At 40.1% G+C, this 20,482-nt stretch overlaps 1 protein-coding gene across 2 annotated transcripts in view; it reads left to right on the top strand.

The window, feature by feature from the left end:
* Positions 1–1,086: 1,086 nt before the first annotated feature.
* Positions 1,087–20,482, top strand: part of ube2f (ubiquitin-conjugating enzyme E2F (putative)) — a 62,053-nt gene continuing 42,657 nt past the window's right edge. Inside the window, exons 1-5 of one of the 2 annotated variants that reach the window (XM_072397841.1) lie at positions 1,087–1,310; positions 2,419–2,492; positions 4,521–4,702; positions 8,908–8,937; positions 11,456–11,521. In XM_072397841.1, coding sequence (XP_072253942.1) covers positions 4,588–4,702; positions 8,908–8,937; positions 11,456–11,521 — 211 coding nt within the window. In that variant the 5' untranslated portion in view covers positions 1,087–1,310; positions 2,419–2,492; positions 4,521–4,587. The remainder of the gene's footprint in view (positions 1,311–2,418; positions 2,493–4,520; positions 4,703–8,907; positions 8,938–11,455; positions 11,522–20,482) is intronic. The other variant, XM_072397840.1, reaches the window with a different exon arrangement.

The raw sequence follows: 20,482 nt of genomic DNA, 5'->3' as shown, positions 1-20,482 counted from the left end.
CCCCACAAAGCTGCTGGACCCAACAAGTAATGAGCTCCCTGTTTTTGACCCCACAAATGCACTAAAACAAGCATCCTGTATACACACACAGGAGGACAGTAAAAATGAACTATTTCTCTTTCATGTTTTTCATGTTATCTCATTTTCTCAAACTTTTTTCTCGTCAAGAGGACCCATGCAGCACATATGTCATATAAATGTTTAAAGGAAGGCACAATGACACACAACAGAAATTTGTGTTTTCACACTTCTGACAGAAAGTAAGTCCAAAAATATCATCTTCAATTTATTTTTTTAACATTTATAAATCAATATAAACAGCCTCCACAACTGCAAACACTACACTATGACATGAGTTTAGCATGTTAATTAAAGATAAGGGTTTGACCTGAACTACAGTGAAGGTAACAGTATGTCTATAGAACGCCCTATAGTGATGGATGTATGACTGTGTGGGTGTGAAGCACAGCCAAATGGCAGGTTTCAATGAGAGGAAGCTTCCCTCCAGTTAATATAGAGTTACAGTAATTGTTCTATTTTATATCATTCTAAGATAATATGAATGATGATAAATAAAGTAGAATTGAAAAATTATATAAATCTTGAACAATCTTAATAACTTGTTCAGGTTTACAAAATTAATTAGCTGAAACTATAATAAATAGATAAATAAATTAATTGGAAACCAGCAATTCTACAATAGAGAAAAAGACAGCTTACTCTTGAAAAGAAATAGGATAATTACATTATAGTTAATGTTTTTCTCTCTTTTTGAGCCTTGAAAATTTATCCATAAGCTTTATATTTTCCTACATGAAATACAAGCGGTTTAAAAACTTTTCTAACCTTCATACAACAATGCAGTTAAAACTGTTAGAAATGATATACGATGGAGAAATAATGACATTTATGTATGTGAGAAAATTACAATTAAACATGTCCTCTCAGTGGCAGCAATTAAAAGACTGTAATGTTTTTTCTTTTTTTTTTCAATAACTCTGGAAAAAGACCAAAACTGGGACTAACATTAAACTCTCACCGTTGCGGAACTATTTATCCGCAACCAATCCACACGGACAACAACAACGATAGGGATTTGCTGCACTTCCGTTGCCCATGACACCGGAGCGAAGTTGTGACAGCTGATTCCCAAATCAGTCCCATTCACTTTCAGGCTCCAATTCATCTCCGAATTTGTTTAGAGCCGGGTTCGCCTGCTACAAGCCCGGACTGGTGTTGCCGACTGCGCTTTGAAAATAGGAGGGCAGCTGATTATGGTGTAGCCGGGCGCGCTAGCTCTGAGACAGCAGGTAATAAACAACGCTCAGATAACACACAAGCTAACACCAGCTAGCACTGACACTTGGTCCACAACTTCAACTTGCGTTGTCACCGCTTAAAACCAAACATTTCCTCGCGCGTTCATCCATGGTGCAGGGAATGACCCTGAGCTGAGAGGGGTTTCAGGCTTGGGCATTGTATCTAGCTAGCTGTAATTAGCAATGTTAGCAAGTTGTTATTACGGTAACTTCACGTTAAAAGCGACGAAACAGTTATTTATTTTCGGTTTAGGAATACGTTTCGGTATCCTTTCTGAATCGTGCTAAGTTTCTTTCAGCGCTTTTGGAGCGTGTAAGTTGCTCTTTGCTGCTTTATTTTTGTTTGAATGATATTCGAAATGAGCTAGACTCATTTAGATTAGGTCAACTGCGAGTCATACGGAAATGATTAAAATTGTAGGTAGGCCACACAGACCAGATTACATGGGAGAATTATAGATACTTTTTCTTTGTAATAAGGCTCGACATAATATTAAAAATGCAACAAACTACAAGGGAATTTCATACTCGTGTTTTGGTCGGCTTGCTAACTTATGGCGTTCGAAATTTGGGAGTGCAGGTTGTGTTGGGGTGCAGTGACTGACAGCTGGGGCAGGTGGGCGTTGAGTCTGGATCAGTGACACACATTTCATGGGCCTCACTGATAACTGATACCTTCACTTGGCTTCCCTCGTCTCCACAAGTTAGCTCATCCAGTGTCTGGACACACAGAGAGCAGATACTGTACTCTCACAGAGGTTGACTGTGAAACTGTACCAGAGTCACATGAAAATAGTTGAAAGATATTTGCTAAACAGCATGTTTGAATGTTATATCATGCTTGGGGATGCATATGGAATAGTGTGTTTTATCAGAGTAGTTTATGATGGTGGATGGAAACGGTTGGTGCATCTTAAATCATTTTGACAAAAACTCAAAACTGGCAGCAATTTTTTTTTCTCTACATCCTCTTATGAGAACTTCCACAACGTCTCTGACACAGTAACCAATCAGAGGACAGTATAATCAAAGCAATTGGATTGGTTTTGGGGGAACTCAACCCATACTTTCCTCTTTCATTCCACTGATGGGTCCCTAGAATTTTACTTTAAGGAGCACCGTTTATACAATTCTGGTCCGATTCCAGTGTTAAAGATGATCATTTGAGTGATGGTAAGTATAGTAATTTATTTCCTTTTTATTCTGGCAAAACAGTGAAACATTATGAAGAAAATAAAGGAACAGTTTGAAAGTATTTCAGACCTTCATCAGACTGTAAGTACTTATACAAATTGGTCTTTGCAGTTGCTGGCTTGAAGTCAAAGACATGTTAGGCGGGCTCTGACACTGCCTGTCTTATCTTTCTTTCTTTGCTGTTTTGAATGCGCAGGCTGTTGGTCATTGGCAGTTATCTGAAGTGTGTTTTATAGATAAACTTAAAATACATGACATAGCTTTGTGCAGCAGGTGCTGGTGAGAACAGTGAGTGTCACTAAAATCTGCAGGTCCTATCTGCGTAAGAATTAAAGTGATGGAACATGTGTTATCATCTTTTAAATGTTTAATATTGGAATATTTCAGTCTTACTTTTCTTTGTTCAGTCTTACATTGGATATTTTGGTACATTTGAATACTTCTGGGCACTTGCTGTCTTTTTCTTGATGGTATAGTTTAATCAAGCCCATATTTGTCTTTTCTACTAGATTTGAGTGAAGCTGAATTCCTGCAAGTTTCATAAATCGCACTTACAAGAGAAGAGATCTCACCGGGTTATAATCTCTGCGCCTGTTGCTAAAGCAGGTCTACTGCTGTCCACACACAGGGTTTAGATGTGACTTTCAGCTGTTAGTGTAGATGCTGCTATAGATTTATATAATCAGTTCACCTCTGAGAAATAGCTCAACAACATTGAAGGCTTGATCAAAACATTAGGTGGGTTTGATGGAACACCAGCTCTGCATAGTCATCATCACAAATTGCATGTTGGTTACAAATTGTCACAGAGTCACATGACTCATGTAAAACCTTAGCTCTGACAAGGGAGCCGCGGTGAGGACAGGTGATGTCTACTGTGAATACCCCCCCCAAAGAAATTAAATGTATCCGTATACCAAACACTCACAGTTTTCAATTCCAGCAGGAAAGCCTCAAACTATTTCAGTTAAAGAAGGGTGTAATAAAGTGATTAATGTATCCTCAATTCTCAGGATTTGTTTTCTTTTTACTCTCATGCCGATATGATTTATGTTTCCAGGTGCTGTAATCTTTCAAGGTACCCATGACAGTTCTTGTTCACCATCAAGTCAGCTGCAGGCAACCAAATTTCTCTCAAGGGCACCCATTGTTTTCTTCCCCAAAAATAGCTTTGGGATAGTTTTTTTTCACAAACTATCTCCACAGTGGTTCGTTGACTACTGTAACCTGACTGGCTGAAGGTAGCCTGAGGTAGCTGAGACAAATCAGACCACATTTTAACTTTAGAGATGTAACTGAATTGGTATTCACACCCCAGGATTGATATTTATATTTATTTGTAGTATAAATTGGTCATTTATACGACATTTATACTCTCACCATAAAAACAAATGGAACATATCTAATGACCAAGACGCAGTTTAAATGCACCATAACTCTGGATGTCATGTGGATTGCTTAAGAAGGAAGGAGCATTTTTAAAAAGTTGGTTGAGCGTTGGTTAAGTACAGCAATAGCACAACAAACCCAGTGAGAAGTCATGGTGAATCTTGATACTAAAACTACTACAACACACGATAAAGATACATATGGAAGACTTTTTCCGTTCTTAACTCTGGTTGAGAGTGACTGCTTTCATGACACAGTGTACATTAGAGCTGGTTTGCTCTGCAGTGCTTGTTATCCCAGAGGTGAATATCTTTATGGAGATTCTATGCTTTAACCTATTGCAGTTAATGTAAAGTTTCTGCATTTGAACAGCAGCACACAATCTTAAAAATACAGATTTATTGTGGTTAAAATCACTGCCTTCTGAGACTTACAATAAAATGTTACTTTATCTGCTGTTTCAAATGTCACACTGATAAGTTTTCCAGAAAACTGTGTTTTGATTTTAAAAATTGGTTGTAAGTTACAATTCCTTTCCTTTGTGTTCAGGCGTAATTTATTCCGTTTGAAGAAATTTAAGCTTGTATTTTTCTTTTTTGTCATCTGTGTGATTGGCAGACATTTGAGCGGCAGTGCAGCACAGTGTGGTGTGGGGCAGACGGAGGCGTATCAAAGCAGCGTAGCCATGCTTACATTGGCCAGCAAGTTGAAAAAGGATGATGGGGGAAAGACGGGCCGTGCCTCTGGAGCCTCAGACTCCACCCACAGGATCTCCATCAGGGATCGCCTCCTTACCAAAGGTACGCGTCTCTTTGCTTTTTGCATTGGCTCATTCCAAATGATTCTTTTATTAGTGGAGCAAACCAAACAGTGATCATGTCATCATGGTTTCCTCACTGGATGGAAGCATGTTCATAAGACCATTAGGACTGCTACTGTCGGCAAACTGAGGGCTCTCCTTCTTCAGCGGAAAAGCAAAATGCAACCTGTTTGTTAGGATAACACCCTCCTGCCAGCCCTGTGCACACTTAACTCAGCTGTGAGACCTAAATGTCACGTCTTCTTATCCGCCTTCAAACAAACACAATTTCTGTCTCTGTGAAGTCAGATTATTTTTTCCTCCTCACTCATCATATTTGCAGGCGACTTTCTGTGCAGCAAAAATAGTTTGGTCACTCTTCAAGTTAAACCCTTTTTAAAGAAATGTTTTTATTGTAACACCAACGCACTAGAATTCTATCGGCATTTGAAGAGTTCATGCCACTCATCTTCCTACTGTTTTGACGTGTCTGTCGCTGCCTTCCTGACTTTAGCTATCTGTTTGGCTGTGTTTTTGCTCTTGCTCAATTGCTTTTTTATTTATAGGTTCCTCTTAATGCCTTGAAAGGGGCCTCCGGATATCTGCCTCCTCTCTTTTCTTTTCACTTTCAGAGTGTTGTCCTTACCCTTCGCACTTCTCGTAAATCTGTTTACATTTCTCTCATACTCATCACCTTTGCTTGCGTCAGTCTTGCATGTTATTTCCTTTGCCTTCTAACCTGCCTTTGCTTTTCCAGTTGGCTAACTTATGCAGCTAAAACAAAAGGAGACCTGTTTGCTGATGAGTTCTCATTTTTCTCTTGTTTTATCTCACTGTTTGGTTTATTTTCTTGGGCTTTTTCACAAGTAAAATCTCACAGATAGTTCAAGTAAATGAAGTGCTTTTTCTATAAACATACTGTCTGTATTTTTGGGACAAAAGGGCACTCTTGGAGTAAGAAATAGAAAATGAAGATTGCTCTGGGTTTAAGGAGGAAGTGCGCTTGACTTCACTTTAAATCTACTCATGTTACACATTCAGACAGGATTTTGGATGGTTTTATTTGTGCGCTTTATCATGAATTTTTTTAAACAATCATACGTTCATGTTTTCTTGCTCCTATCGTGACTCATTTGTCACAACGTTATCTTCCCACCCATTTGAAGAGGGCATGAATGCCTTAGTTTGAATGTTGTGTTGAAAAACAGTAACAGCATTTCTGTGGTCCAACTTTAAAGGGGAAGTTCAGTTTTTTAAACCTGGACCTTATTTCTGGCATTGTAAATCCAGGTCGTGCAAAGGAAGCCTGTGAAAGCTGTTAAATGCCGTAAAATGCCGGACTATAAGCTGCTACTTTTTCCCAGGCTTTGAGCACCGTGGCTTATATGTTTTTTTCTTTCCTTTTCATGCCGCCAAAAACATTTTGCCTCGTAACATTAGACCAATGAAATTAACGAATAGTTCAGTGGTCCAGTGAAATTGTACGATAAATCAAACACACTAACTTATTGTAAATCGGTCATTTGTACTCACCTCAACATGGAAAACAAACGAAGAAATGCATATGATGCAGCTTTTAAATGAAAGGCGATCAATCTGGCTGCTGAAGAAGAAAACAGAGCTGCTGCACATAATCTTGGCATGAATGAATCGATGGTGGTAGGCTATTGTCTTTTAAAGGTTATTGTTTTTTTTTACCAGCCGTGTTACAGGCACTGTTGGGGAAAAAAAGCATTTGCAGCATGTATTTGTTTATGTGACCATACACATTTAATTAAAGGTTTAAAAATCCTCAGGTGTAACATCTTTCTGTGTAAATATCTCATATTACAATGTGGACATCCGCGGCTTATAATCCGGTGCGACCTGTACAAGTACAAAATGGATTTTCTTTTTAAAATTAGAGGGTTTGTCTCTATAGTCTGGAATTTACGGGAGTCATTTTGTTTGGACAATTGGAAATACGCAAACATGTTACCAGCAGCAGCAAACTCTGTGTGAAGATAGACGACCGTCAGAGAACACGGAGTAAATAAGCTGTGCTGCAGTAGATGAACATATTTTATGCCAGAAATAAGGTCCAGGTTTAAAAAAAATAACCGAACTTCCCCTTTAAGTTAACAGGTCTTTACAGGCGATGGTGGACATTAGATTAGAAATGACTGAGACAAAAAGAATATCGTATTTTCCGCACCATAAGGCGCACCTTAAATTTTCACAAAAAACGGCCATGCGCCATACACATAAAGTGCACCCGATTCCAAAATCTGCCACGGATACCGCCATTTTGAATTTACCGCGGGGAGCGGCGAGCATTCATCGGGGCATTAGTCCCCCTCCGCATCACTCACCGCTCTCCCTTCGCGCGGCTCACCGCTACGTTCGTATCGAGCTCGAACTTAGCGATTGAATCGTGTCATCATTGATGCTTTTTCCCATGTCCCAGTGACTGCCTGTTCTTCAGTCTGAGATGGGTGATGCAGGCCGATGTGCAGTTTATAAGTTTATAAGTGTAAAAACGACCGATGTCGTTCTTGACTGTGACCTTTTCCCGCTGACACAGAGATGTAATACATGCACTACGTGTGCTGGCAGCAATAAACCAATCAGAGAACATTATGTAATACGTACGCCTTATAATCAGGTGTGCCTTATGTATGGGTTCAGTACAGAAATGGACCCCATAATTGAGGGTGCGCTTTATAATCAGGTGAGCCTTATAGTGCGCAAAATACAGTACTCATACTCATTCAGAAATAAAACTTCCTCTCAGGGTTGATTTGGGAGAAAACATTTCCCATGGAACATCATCAGACCCCTGGTTCCTTCGGGAGTAAAGAACAGGATTGAAAAATTACCCTCTAAAAGACATTTGGCTACGTTCACACTGCAGGTCTTAATGCACAATTCCGATTTACGGCTCAAATCCGATTTTTTGTTTGGCTGTTCACATCACCTCTTTAAATGTGGCCTGTCTATGGATTGTGGAGGTGCTGCGAGGCTTCAGGCAGAGGTGGGGTTTCCCCCAGTGTGCTGGGCCATCGACGGGAGCAGTGCAGCGCGGGTCAGATTGAGTCAAAGTCGCATTAAATGCGACCTGGCTGTACAGACTGCGGTCGCATTCCAAAAAATCAGATACGTATCCGATTCAGGACCGATTCCGATTCGAAAATGTCAGATTCAATGCGACTTGTGCTGTTCACACTGTCAAAAGCAAATCGAATATGGGTCACATATGAGCGAAAAAATCGGATTCAGGTCACATTGACTGCAGTGTGACCGTAGCCTTAGTTCCCTGAAAGGGTTCCTGGAATCACAGTGCAGGTCTAGTTGTACAGAGATGAGAACCCCCGGAATACATTATTATAATGATATTATTATTATTAGGTTGGATTATTCAGTAGTAATAGGAATCTAACTTTTGACCAAAGTGCATTGTTAAGACGAGTGCTTGTTCTAATATAATTGGTCTCATTTGGCAAAGCTGTAACTCCCAGTTAGGGAGCTGTTAAATAGCTGAAATTATGCACAGACCTCCAATTAGGAGGGTGAAAAGGAGAATGTACAAAAACCTCCTCTGAGTATCCTTGGGTTTCATGATTCGATTGATTCATTTAAAATATATGAACTGGAATAACAATAGAAAAGCCACCTCATAACAACTGCAAACTGCCCAGAGAAACTAAGCATTATCTGCAAATGTCCCTGTGCAAAACATGTGCTTAACAAGTTCTGAAAAAAACAAACCAGAATCTGAATGCCAGCGACAACACCAGAAAAACAACCCTCTCCTGTTTTGTACCCTTCCTTTCATATTTAGTGTCACTGTGCCAGCCACTGCTACGTGCTGCTATATGCAAAAGATTTTTTCTTTTCTCAAGTTCCATATGAAATGTTAGGCCGAGCAGTTTCCACCACAGTGCCTCATTAAAAGCTGGAAATGTTAGCTTTCTGTGTATGTTGGTGCAAACTGCTCTGATTCTTTGGACACTGTTGTTGATCCTCACTTTGAGGACACATTTTATAGAAGCCCGACAGTAATAGTTAAAGGAGAAAGTATTCATGAGCTGTGCACCTGAAATAAAATCTCACAACACATTGGGTGATACATAGAACCTTGCTTGCACCCACTGATGACCTTTTGTCGACCTTGCCTCGTCTTTTCAGCTCCACTCTCAACTCCTTGTTCTTATTTTGTCTCAACAGAAGTTGCAGATCTCGAAGCCAATCTCCCTAGTAAGTATGCCATACACTTCCAAGCTCTCACATGACTTAAACTGATCTGATTAATCTGATTTAATATGCCATCGAATTCAACTCCTTTTGATTCCTCTGTTGTCTGAACGAAGGAACATGCAAGGCAAGAAAAGATGTGCTTCATTTTTCGTACTTTGTGAGCTGCTTTCAGAATTGTAAATGCATCCATAATCTCTTTTCACAGTTAAATAATCAAATTGACCTTTGATTCTGTTTTTCATTCAATAATCATGTTTGTTTTGTAACTAAATGTAATTGTATATGCCAAAAGCGGTTCCCTAGTCATTGATGATGTCATAGCTGGAAAACTCCTTCTAGAATTCAGTTAATCAAAGTTTAATATTAGATTTGCATTTAAAGCACACAGTTCTGCCTTATAAATCCTGCTGTATGAAGCAGGAAATGAGTTCTGGTACTAAATATAAACACGTGTGCTGTGGGTCTACAGGGGCTTAATGTTTTATTTCTTCCCTGTGGAGGTACTTGCTCAAACTCCACCCAGCTACTGTGGAGCACCTGCTTTTATTTCAAAATATCCCTCAGTGTACCAGAGCTTTATCAGGCTGTTGTCTGCTTATTAGTATGCAGAGCAGCAGAGGTCATCATGATTGCTTGAGCTGAGCTCAGTATGCTGAGTTTGCCCTTGCTGTTGTGGAAAACCAGATGAGTAGGAAACCTATGTAGCACTCAGTCGTAATTAGACGTTTTCTGTGAAATATTTCTCATATCAGTCGAGTTCCAGATAAGAAAGACACAGCTCAGGGTGATATTTCAGCAGGAGACGCAGTGATTGTTACCTTTACTTTGACTGACTTCATACAGCCAGTGTGAACCCAGGAAATTGAATTTTTTTTGCTTGCCAGCTTCATATCATTACTACACTTCTATTTCTATATTTCAGGCCAGCAGCACGTTTTAAAAGAGTTCCACTTTGTATTGTTGCCATTCATTCTAATAATGATTAGAAGGTGTTTGGGGATAGAGGTGAAAGTGTTGTTATTTTTCCCATTCCCCCTGCAAACATGTCCAAAGGCCCACGACAGCATGGCTTTGTCCATTTCATGAATAGGGCTTTTATTTAGCCTTTTAAAATACTGTCAGTTCTTTATTTCTTTTCAGTTTACTAACTCTAAATTTCCAAATTTCTTGGAATGTGTTACAGGCTTTAAATGCAACAATGACAAATTAAGCTGACAAGATAAAAAAAAAAAGAGAACATTTTGTGTTCAGTAAATGTAAGAATCAGTCTCTTCCATGCTGTCCCAGGTTTTCTGATTCAGAGTTGTTCAGTTGTTCAGGTTTTCATTCGACCACAGTTTGTTATTGCAGCTACGTGTGGTGGATTACACTGATGGACGATGCGGTACTATTGTTGGTAGACTGGAATAAGAGCCAAGGGAAAAGGTGAACTGGGGATTTGTGGCTGCATGTTGTCAGTGAGCAGTAGTATTGTTGAAACACCATTACAGACGCTAAACTTCTTACTACAATAATGGAACAAGAAAATGTTGACATTTAGTTTTCGTGCAACAAGAAACATCTGAGTCCCAGTTTGGGAGTTCTACAACTCTAAGATGCGTGGTATGTCGCAAGCTGAAATTGATTTTATTTCCCGTAGAGCAGCATTGTCAAAAGAGAGGACGTAGTTAAACAGGGACAGGGGCTTAAAAGGCAAATTGAAGGCAAATTATGCTAATTATTTTGAGGAGGTATTCAAAGCTGGCAACCCAGGTGAAAGCATTGAAGAGTTTCTCTTTAACATGCTGCTGTTATGTTATTAGATGTATGTCTGATTCTTTGTGCTTCATTGTTTAAGTGTTTTAATTTACATACATGAACTATACATTATGCTTACTGGACAAAACTGGAGCTCATATTTATTGAAAAGAAGAAGAAAGAAAGCAGAGTAGTAAGGACTCTGTGTCTGTTAATCCTGAGATGAGACTCTGGCGATTATGGAGGGAGGATTCACTCAAACACTGGGTCAGTCACCATGGTAATAAAATAGATGTATAAATCGTACTTTCCACATATTGATGCACTTTATTCAAGTCGATGAATAAAATGTGTTAACGTACTGACTACTGTTTCGTTTTGTGTTTTTAAGATGAATGTGTCGATTCGCATGCTTGAGTCTAAAATAGTGTCTCTGCTCTTTATGTACCTGTTTCTGAGCTGAAAACTCAGTGAGCACACTCAAAGTTATAATCTCTGATCAGCTATTCTAGAGTTTCCTCCTCAGGTTTAATTAGCTCAGAGCTTCTGGCTTGAACAGATTAAAGGTCAATGTTTAAGTAGATTACAAAACGCATAAAACATGATTTAAAAAACAAACAAACAAAAAAAACTCAGTTGTTACTGATGTTGCACGCAGTATCTGTCCTGGACCACCAGGGGGGGATATTGTGCTGGTACTTTCAGTGCAGACAGTAAGAAAGGCTCAAACACCTGACCCTAAAAGCTGCTAACTGCCACTCTCTCATTCTTTTCTGTGCAGGTACATGCAAAGCCAGTTTCCCAGATGAAAATAAGCTGCATCATTTTCAGCTGGCAGTTTCTCCTGGTAAGAGCAAGCAAAAGATTATCCTGTCACTTACATAACTGCTTTGTCACGTGGTTTATAGAAAAGTTGGGGTCAGTTAAAAACCTTGGTTTTTTCCAACTCTAATATAGCCTACACATTTTGCATCCATATAATTTAGGTTATATCTTTATATAATGTTAATCCCAGCAGTACAATGTAAAACCTTAACTTTAGAAGTACAAAGTGAGGATGTCAGTTAAAATTTAGTGCAACAAAGGCTTAGTAGGACTGCAAGTGTTATCAGATTCTCTATTTCTCTTTGTCCTAAAGTAGCCACTTTGAATGGCACTTTTAGCCACCATTGTATTCCTGCATTACTGTTGCACTTTCATTAATCCCAAAGTCCATGCTGCTTGCTCAGCAATGTTCTAAGCTAAGTGGGCTGCCTGTCGAGTATTGTACAACACAAACACTCTGGTGGGGAATTACACAAGTGGGAGAGGCTCTAATGCCTCTTACTTCCTGTTCCCCACCTGTCACACACAAACTGTTACCTTCCCATCACCTTCATTTAGAATAAGTGGCAAACATTGTATGCACAATAATACACTTTACAAACGCTATAAACTGAGACACATGTAAAGCATTTAGCTGTTTTGTGGAGAGAAAATGCTTATTTTATTTCATTAATAAAACATGTCTAAAGTATATTTCTCATACTACGTATTTAGATGGCATCTATAAATCCATAAATACCAGACAAACTTAATTTTTGGTGAAAATTGGTCATTGCTCATCTTATTCTGAGTCACTGGATTTTTGGATCTCGTTTTGTTCTTTTTTCTGTCATTGATAATAACATTTTACTATGTAGAGATCTGGGAACATATCGATAAAAACGTCGACCTGGACTCAAACACAAGTGCTCAAATGATCTTAGAAGGACTAAACAAATGTCGTATTATTTTTTTTATTCAATAACACAGGCCCTTGTTATCAATCTCCTGCAGCACAGAAAACTGCAGACACAAACAACCACTACCAGAACAGTACGTCAAAGCTGACCTGTGCAGACTGTGAAATGTAATGGTTCATACAAAGGACAGATGGAATGTTGCTGGTCCCTTCAGATAACTGTTACTGTATTTTGTCACCATTTGTCAGTTGTCAAAACATCTGAAACACACGTTTGTCTGTTATTGGCTTGCTTTACTCTAACTTGTGTTAAATTAAAGGGATTCCAAGCACACTTTTTTATTCTAGGTAAATATTTTCTAAACAAGTTGAGCAGTCAGGGAACTTAGTTATGAAATTCAAGCATTAAAAGGGACTTGATGACTTAATTTACCTTCGCCTATTAATATATGTTCAAAGCACATAGTCTTTCCCATTTGAAAAATCCTCTAAATGTATCATACTGAGTTATGCAGATGAATGATATGCTTTTGTCAGTAATGCAGTCGGGGTCTGTGATGTGAAAATGATGACCAGCAAGAAAATATTGATCAATCACATGATGCTGTTTTTGGTTGTAGTTTCCAGTTGAGAGACAGAAGGGGATCTAATTAAGGTCTTTACAGCTTTCCACTCGGTAAGAGAGAAAAAAGAGAAATGAAAGGGAAAAGACCTGCGATTCTATTGTCGCCACTTCTTTCCTGATGCATTTAATACATCTCCTCAAGTAAAAGACCTCACAGATGCTGCTTGTTGTAAAAGAGTGACACCAAGTCCTGAGCCCTCAGAAGTTTGAGGCTGATTTAACTGATTTCAACATGTTTGACAAGTGAGCTCATCTATATCAGAATTTAAATATCACTTGCACTGAGTTCCTGTTGTTACACAGATACTAATTTGCCATGTTATTCGTCTGCACACCTATCAAGAATACTGATATAGTCCTTTTAGTTTCCACAGAACCCTTTAGACATGGTGAGTCATTTTCATACTTACCACTGTTCTGAGTCATTCAAACCTGGAAACCGCAACAACCACAGTTATATCAATAACAAACAACGAGATTTGAACTTAACAGTCCCATAAGTCTTCAACTAGAAACAGTCCACCCAAAGTCTCCACCCCCCATATAGCTACAAAAGTTCAGTTCTGCTCAATTCAGTTCTAATGGGTTCAATTCAATAATACTTAATGCACCCCTGAAGGGGAATTATATTGCTGTTATAAAAACTAATGTTAGAAATAGAAAATAGAATTACAAATGAATAATTTGACAAACTTTTGGAAAGTTGGAGTTTAGCAGAGAGAAGTATGGAGCTGCAAAGCTGTTTGATGAGCACTGATTAGTGGATTGGCCAGTAGTCCCCCCCAGCTAGTTAAGATTTTTCTTCATTGCAGAAATTCAGATTAATTCAATCAACATTTTGCCGAGCTACTTTTATGATTTAGCAGGTGATGTATGTGCTTACCTCAGCTTTGTGTGGGAATGAATGTGCAGCTCTGTAACTCATCCATCTTTCTGCCACCTGAACAGGCACCTTGCCTCCAGATTATCTTTCCCAAAGGACTTTGTAATCAATTTGTGCAGAGAAAAGCAAAGATCAGCTATTGGAGAAAAGGATTGGAGTCATGTTCTTTTAAGAGGACTTGTTATGGAGACTGAGTTCTCAGAGTAATTATCCACAACGTCTGTCTCTCCTGATGTGCTCCTGTCACCTTTTAGCACACACGCACATTTCAGGGTCCATTCTCTTTTTCCACAGCTTCTTTTCCCTCTTATTTGTCGTCCTCTGTTTTCTGCTCTACCGTTTTGGTGCTTGCTCTGTCCTCCTCCCCTCGTCTGTGCACACATTCTCATAGTCATCAATGCTTTCAGTCCTTTAACACTGTTGCCTTGGTTTTTTAACACTTTAACACTGTTTTTTTGGTTAAAGTTAATAAACAGAGAAGTTTCTTTGTTGGATTCAAAATATTAAAAGCCAAGTCAATAAACGTGACCATTACAGAACTTTTTTTTTTTTTTCAGGGCATCTATTTTGTTGAAACGAATGCTAAACAAGGTTCTGTTGTTTTAAGAAAAACCTTACATTGTGTATGACTATAGGATAACATGCAAAGTAATAGTTTTCCGGTTTTTCCTATTTGACTTTTTGAATAGCAGGATACGTTAGGTTGGTTATCTGTAGCTATAAATCTGGTCAAGTGTGAGAATTGTAAAATGCAAAAAGAAGCTCGCCTCAGGGTCCCGCCTGCCTAAAACTGCTTATTTGGTGAAAAGTAAAATCATCTTGACTTGCGTAGAGAATTCATACCTCACAGCTATGTGAGGGCTTCTTTCTTCTTCTCCTTTTGCTCTATTGTGTTTTATTTTGTTCTCTTTCTCTTTTCCATAACTCAGATGTCATAGGCTTTTTATTCCAGATAAGCATTATTCATGCCACAAGTCAGAATGTCGCAGTTTTTACATAATCATTAATTTAAGCCGAGTGCAGTCATCATCATAATCCTTTCTTTTCATGTTTAAAAACAGCTGGATGAAAAGCCTTTATTTGTCTGTTAGATAGCTGCTCTTTTAGTGACATTGTCTTGCTGTGTCCCTTTCTCCTGCTCTGGTTTAATTGAACATCGGTGGAATATCAGTGCCATATAGTGTTGATCTCAAGGGGCTTAACTTCTATTTTTCAGCTCAGCGTTGTTTGATGATCATCTATTAGTGTCATGGATTTAACTGCAAATACAAACGGGTCAGCACAGTGGGGACCATTTGGTTTTCAACCCAAAGGGAAAAAGACAGGCCACTCACTTGGATGCTATCTGTCAGATATGCAGCAAAAATGTGACAGGACAGTTAAAAGTGGTAATACCACTAATAACCATCTACATACCCACCACCCCACCCAAATCACTAAACTGGCAAAGATACACTACATTGCCAAAAGTATTCGGTCATCTGCCTTTACATGCATGTGAATTTCGGTAACATCCCATTCTTAATCCGTAGGGTTTAATATGACCTCGCCCCACCCTTTGCAGCTATAACAGCTTTAACTCTTCTGGACAAGTTTTCCACAAGGTTTAGGAGTGTGTTTGTGGGTATTTTTGACCATTCTTCCAGAAGCGCATTTGTGAGGTCAGAAGGCCTGGCTCACAGTCTCTGCTCTAATTCATCCCAAAGGTGTTCTATCGGGCTGAGGCCAGTCAAGTTCTTCCACACCAAACTGGCTCATCCAGTCTTTATGGACCGTGCTTTGTGCACTGGTGAACAGTCATGTTGGAACAGGAAGGGACCATCCCCAAACTGTTTCCACAAAGTTGGGAGCATGAAACGGTCTAAAATCTCTTGGTATGCTGAAGCATTCAGAGTTCCTTTCACTGGAACTAAGGGGCCAAGCCCAGCTCCTGAAGAACAACCCCACACCATAACCCCCCCTCCACCAAACCTTACACTTTTCCCCTGGCAACCGCCAAACCCAGACTTGTCCATCAGATTGCCAGATGGAGAAGCGTGATTCGTCATTCCAGAGAACGCGTCTCCACTGCTGTAGAGTCCAGTGGCGGCGTGTTTTACACCACTGCATCCAACGCTTTGCATTGCACTTGGTGCTGTATGGCTTGGATGCAGTTACCATGGAAACCCATTCCATGAAGCTCCCTACGCACTGTTCTTGAGCTAATCTGAAGGCCACATGAAGTTTGGAGGTCTGTAGCAATTCTCTGCAGAAGGTTGGAGACCTCTGGGCACTATGCGCCTCAGCATCCGCTGACCTGCTCTGTCATTGTATGTGGCCGACCACTTCGTGGCTGAGCTGCTGTCGTTCCCAATCACTTCCACTTTGTTATGAAACCACTAAGAGGTGGAATATTTAGTTGTGAGGAAATTTCACAACTGGAATTGCTGCACAGGTAGCATTCTATCATGGTACCACGCTGAGATTAACTGAGCTCCTGAGAGTGACCCATTCTTTCACAGATGTTTGTAGAAGCAGTCTACATGCTGGGGTGCTTGAATTTATACACGTGGCCATGGAAGAGAGTGAATATTTTTGACAATAAAAATTAGCAACAGCTGTAATCATAAGAGCTTGAATAAGGGCAACTGGACTTCTTCTTAGATGATTACCATGACCTGGATGACTGAGAATCTTCATCAGCATAGCCACAGCTGTGATTTCTGAGTATTACTCAATCATGTCTCTCCCTTGCAATTTTTCTTTTTAAAGGTCGAAAGCTAGAAATGTAATTTTTACTTATGTCTGCATGTTTATTTCAATTGAAAATCTTCTTGTCATCAGATGTTGATGTTTTTACTACAAATCGGTGCTGAAAAGATACCAATAAATTGCTTGTTTTACTACCTGCAAACATGGATGAAGGATTTATCTGCTGAGCTGTCAGTGAAAAGCTCTCACCGATGATGAGGAAGAGACGAGTTAAGAGGGTTTCAGAATATCCTTGGGGCAAGACAAGAGTTATTCAGTTTAGGATCGTACAGGAGCTCCTCTCATTGAGTCTGTCAAGGTGTCATCACCAGATGTGAATGGGTTTTGAAGCTGAGTGCATCTCCACCCACCCTTCGTAAAAGCAGCTTAGTGCAGAGACTACAGACATACTGCCTTCAGATGTCAGTTGATTCTGATTGTAACTTTGTCTGCAATTTCCTAGTTAAATATTAAGCTTTATCCCAATATTTTGTTAGAACTAACTTCATGGCTTGTGGAAAAACCTTGTTTTAAGCTTTTATCATGTTTTATTTTTTTAAAATTTGTTGTAGTAAACCAGCATGACCCATCTCTGCCACTCGGTGTAATGCTAGATGTTTGTGTATATTATACCATTGGTTATTAAAATGTTGATACTTTTACCATGAACTGACATGTAAAGTTACATAAAATGCGCGGGTCTGTCTGCAGGGGTTTTTAATCATCAGTGTATGGGTGGGGGTGGGGGGGTGGATTTTACAGCTCTGGGGAAGAAACTGTTTCTCAGTCTGTTGCTGTGGGTTTTCATACTCCTGTACCTCTTTCTGGGTGGAAGAGGCACAAACGGTTCGTGTCCTGGGTGGGTGTGGTCTGTGGCTATACGACTAGCCCTCCTTTGGACCCGGCTGTCTTATGTTGAGTCCAGCTGTGGGAGAGGACTCCCCACAATCCCCTGTGCCGTCTTGACCACACGGTCCTTCCGGTCTTGTGCAGTGCAGCTCCCATACCACACTGTTGCACTGAGACAGTGGATGCTCTCTGTTGTGGCTCTGTAGAAGTAATGTTGTTTTTGGCAGCCTGTTTTAATTTTAGTCTTAGTCTAGTCTTTGTGTCAAGCTGTCATTATAGTTTTTATTAGTTTTGGTCACGTTCATAATCTTTTTAGTCTAGTCAAGTTTCAGTCAACTAAAAGTCTGAGCATTTTAGTCATATTTTAGTCAGAATTATCCGTGACTATTTTTGTCTAGGTTTAGTCAACAAAAACTGATGACATTTTGGTCTAGTTTTAGTCAATGAAAATTGTCTTTTTAGTAATGCAATTCTATTTAACCCAGTCAATATAGTATATATTCTTTTAGTCAAACCCTTTTCACAATTCAAACAAGGTTATCTTATTATTATATTATTGTTACCTTATAGACTTGAGAATACAGCCATTCCAGACACAGAAGACGATCTGATTTGAATTTACAACGTATTTATTTTACCAACCTTTTTACCATCGCTCCCTTTCTCTGTGTCAGTTGGTTGTTTGTCAACCCATAGACATATGTATATATAATATATCATATATATATATATATATATCTTTGTGTCAACCCGCCGCAGCTGCATCTTCTAAATAATGCCGCGAGCGAGTTGAGAAAGTGACGTTGCCTACGACTGCGCAGTGAGACGCAGGAAACAGAAATACTGCAAAATAATAACAACAACGCAACTAAACAAGACAAAATAACGTTATAACTTTTCGTCTCATTTTCGTCAACGAAAATGAAGGGACATTTTAGCATATTTTTTTATTTTGTAAACCACATTTTCTCGTTTTTATTCGTCAACAATATTGCATTATCTATTTAATTATGTAACTAATTATATTAGTTATCGTCACATGACCAACATTTATGTTGCGTCTCGTTTTCGTCACGTGATAAAGGTTTCTTTGACGCTGATATTTAGTCACAATTTTGTTGACGAAAGCAACGTAGAATTTTGTCAAAAGCTGAGGGGAGAGTCCAGTCCTTTTCAGCTTCCTCAGGAAGCTGTTGGGCCTTCCTTTGTTGGGCCTTCTTCACCAGGTGGGATATGTGCATAGACCAAGTGAGGTCAGATGTGATGTGGATGCCCCGGAACTTGATGTTGTCCACACGCTCCACCTCCGCCCCATGAATGTGGAGAGGGGTGTGTTCAGTCTTCCTGGATCTCCTGAAGTCCACAATGACCTCCTTGGTCTTGCTGGTGTTCAGGACAAGGTTGTTGCCTGAACACCATCCTGCCAGGTGCTGGATCTCCTCTCTGTAGTGAGTCTCATTGTTGTCCGAGATGAGACCCACTGCGGTGGTGTCATGTGCAAACCTCACAACCATGTTTGTTGAGTGAGTAGCAGAACAGTCGTGTGTGAACAAAGTGAAAAGGGCCGGGCTGAGCACACGTCCCTGCGGTGTGCCTGTGCTCAGGATCAGTGTGGACGATGTGCAGTCCCCAATTCTCACCACTTGAGGCCTGTTGATGAGAGAGACTCCGATCCAGAAGCACAGGGGGCCAGACAGTCCCAGGATGTGAAGTTTCAGTTTCAGCTTGTCCGGAATCACAGTATTGAAAGCTGAACTGAAGTCCAGAAATAACATCCTGACATAGATGTTAGGATGCTCCAGGTGAGTCAGGGCCGTGTGTCGTGCTGGTGAGACTGCATCCTCCGTCGATCAGTTCTCCCCGTAGGCGAACTGATGTCTGTCCAGAGTAGCAGGGATGATGTCCTTGATGTGACTTGAGGGACAATCCTCTCAAAGCACTCCATGATCACCAGTGTCAGAGCGACAGGGCGGTAATCGTTGAGGCTGGTGACAGCAGATTCTTTTGGCACAGGCACAATGATGGAGGACTTGAGGCAAGCAGGAACTGAAGCAAGCTGCAGGGACAGGTTGAAAATGTCCATGAAAACTCCAGTTAGCTTATGAGCACACAGCTTAAGAACTCGACCTGACACCTTATCTGCTCCTGCGGCTCTGTTTTGTGTTGATCCTCCTCATGGTGGAGCTCCCCTGGTGTTGCTGCAGGACAAGAGCCTGGGATTGCTCCTCAAGCTGTGGCAGATGAACAGTCTCTCTGCTGCCAGGTGTGTCAAAGCGTGCAAAGAAACTGTTTAGGGTGTCAGGTTGGCTGAGGTTGTGGCTGATCTTCTGGCTGCTGTTCCTGTAGTCTGTTATAGTCCTGATGCCTCTCCACATTTCCCGTGGGTTGTTGTTGGCAAAGTGCTCCTTTGAGCGGGAGATTGGTTTTCCCATGCAGCAGCTTTGTACTCTGACCCAGTGTCCTCTCAATCTTTTGAGGAATGAGGCCACCAGCGACACTCTGGGTTGAACACGTTCTGACCCGTCCTAGTTTGGGAAATTTCACATAAAGCGATGAGAGGAAATTGATGTTCAGGTCGCCTTGTCTTTATGCCTGCCTGTAGATGTGCTTGATTTGTACTGTTGTGCACATTGCTGCTGAATGCTGCATACCAAAGAGTGGGTGAATTAGAGTCAACGGGAGGTTGCATTAAAGGAAAGGAAAGGTTTTATATTTAGGACTTTACAAGGGAGTTAGTCACTAAATTATTCTTTCGGTATCCAGTTTCAGGGTATAGTGATTGTATAACAAGTCGGGCTGTGAAAAAACTACCATTCTACCACTTTATTTTCAAACACCCTCAAATACAGCCTCATTTTAAGATAATAAGCAATATTCATAAAGATATTTGTTTCTGGTTGGTCAATACAAGCCCGATGAGATCCCTCACATTGCATCCTTACATTACCTAAATGATTCACTTATAAAGGGCATTCATTATTTGAAAGCTTTGTTTCTA

This window comes from Leuresthes tenuis, unplaced genomic scaffold, assembly GCF_036924035.1.
Source record: "Leuresthes tenuis unplaced genomic scaffold, fLeuTen1.0.hap1 SCAF_12, whole genome shotgun sequence".
NCBI lineage: Eukaryota > Metazoa > Chordata > Actinopteri > Atheriniformes > Atherinopsidae > Leuresthes > Leuresthes tenuis.
The sequence above is the reverse complement of the archived record's forward strand: the minus strand, read 5'-3'. Positions and strand labels throughout refer to the sequence as shown.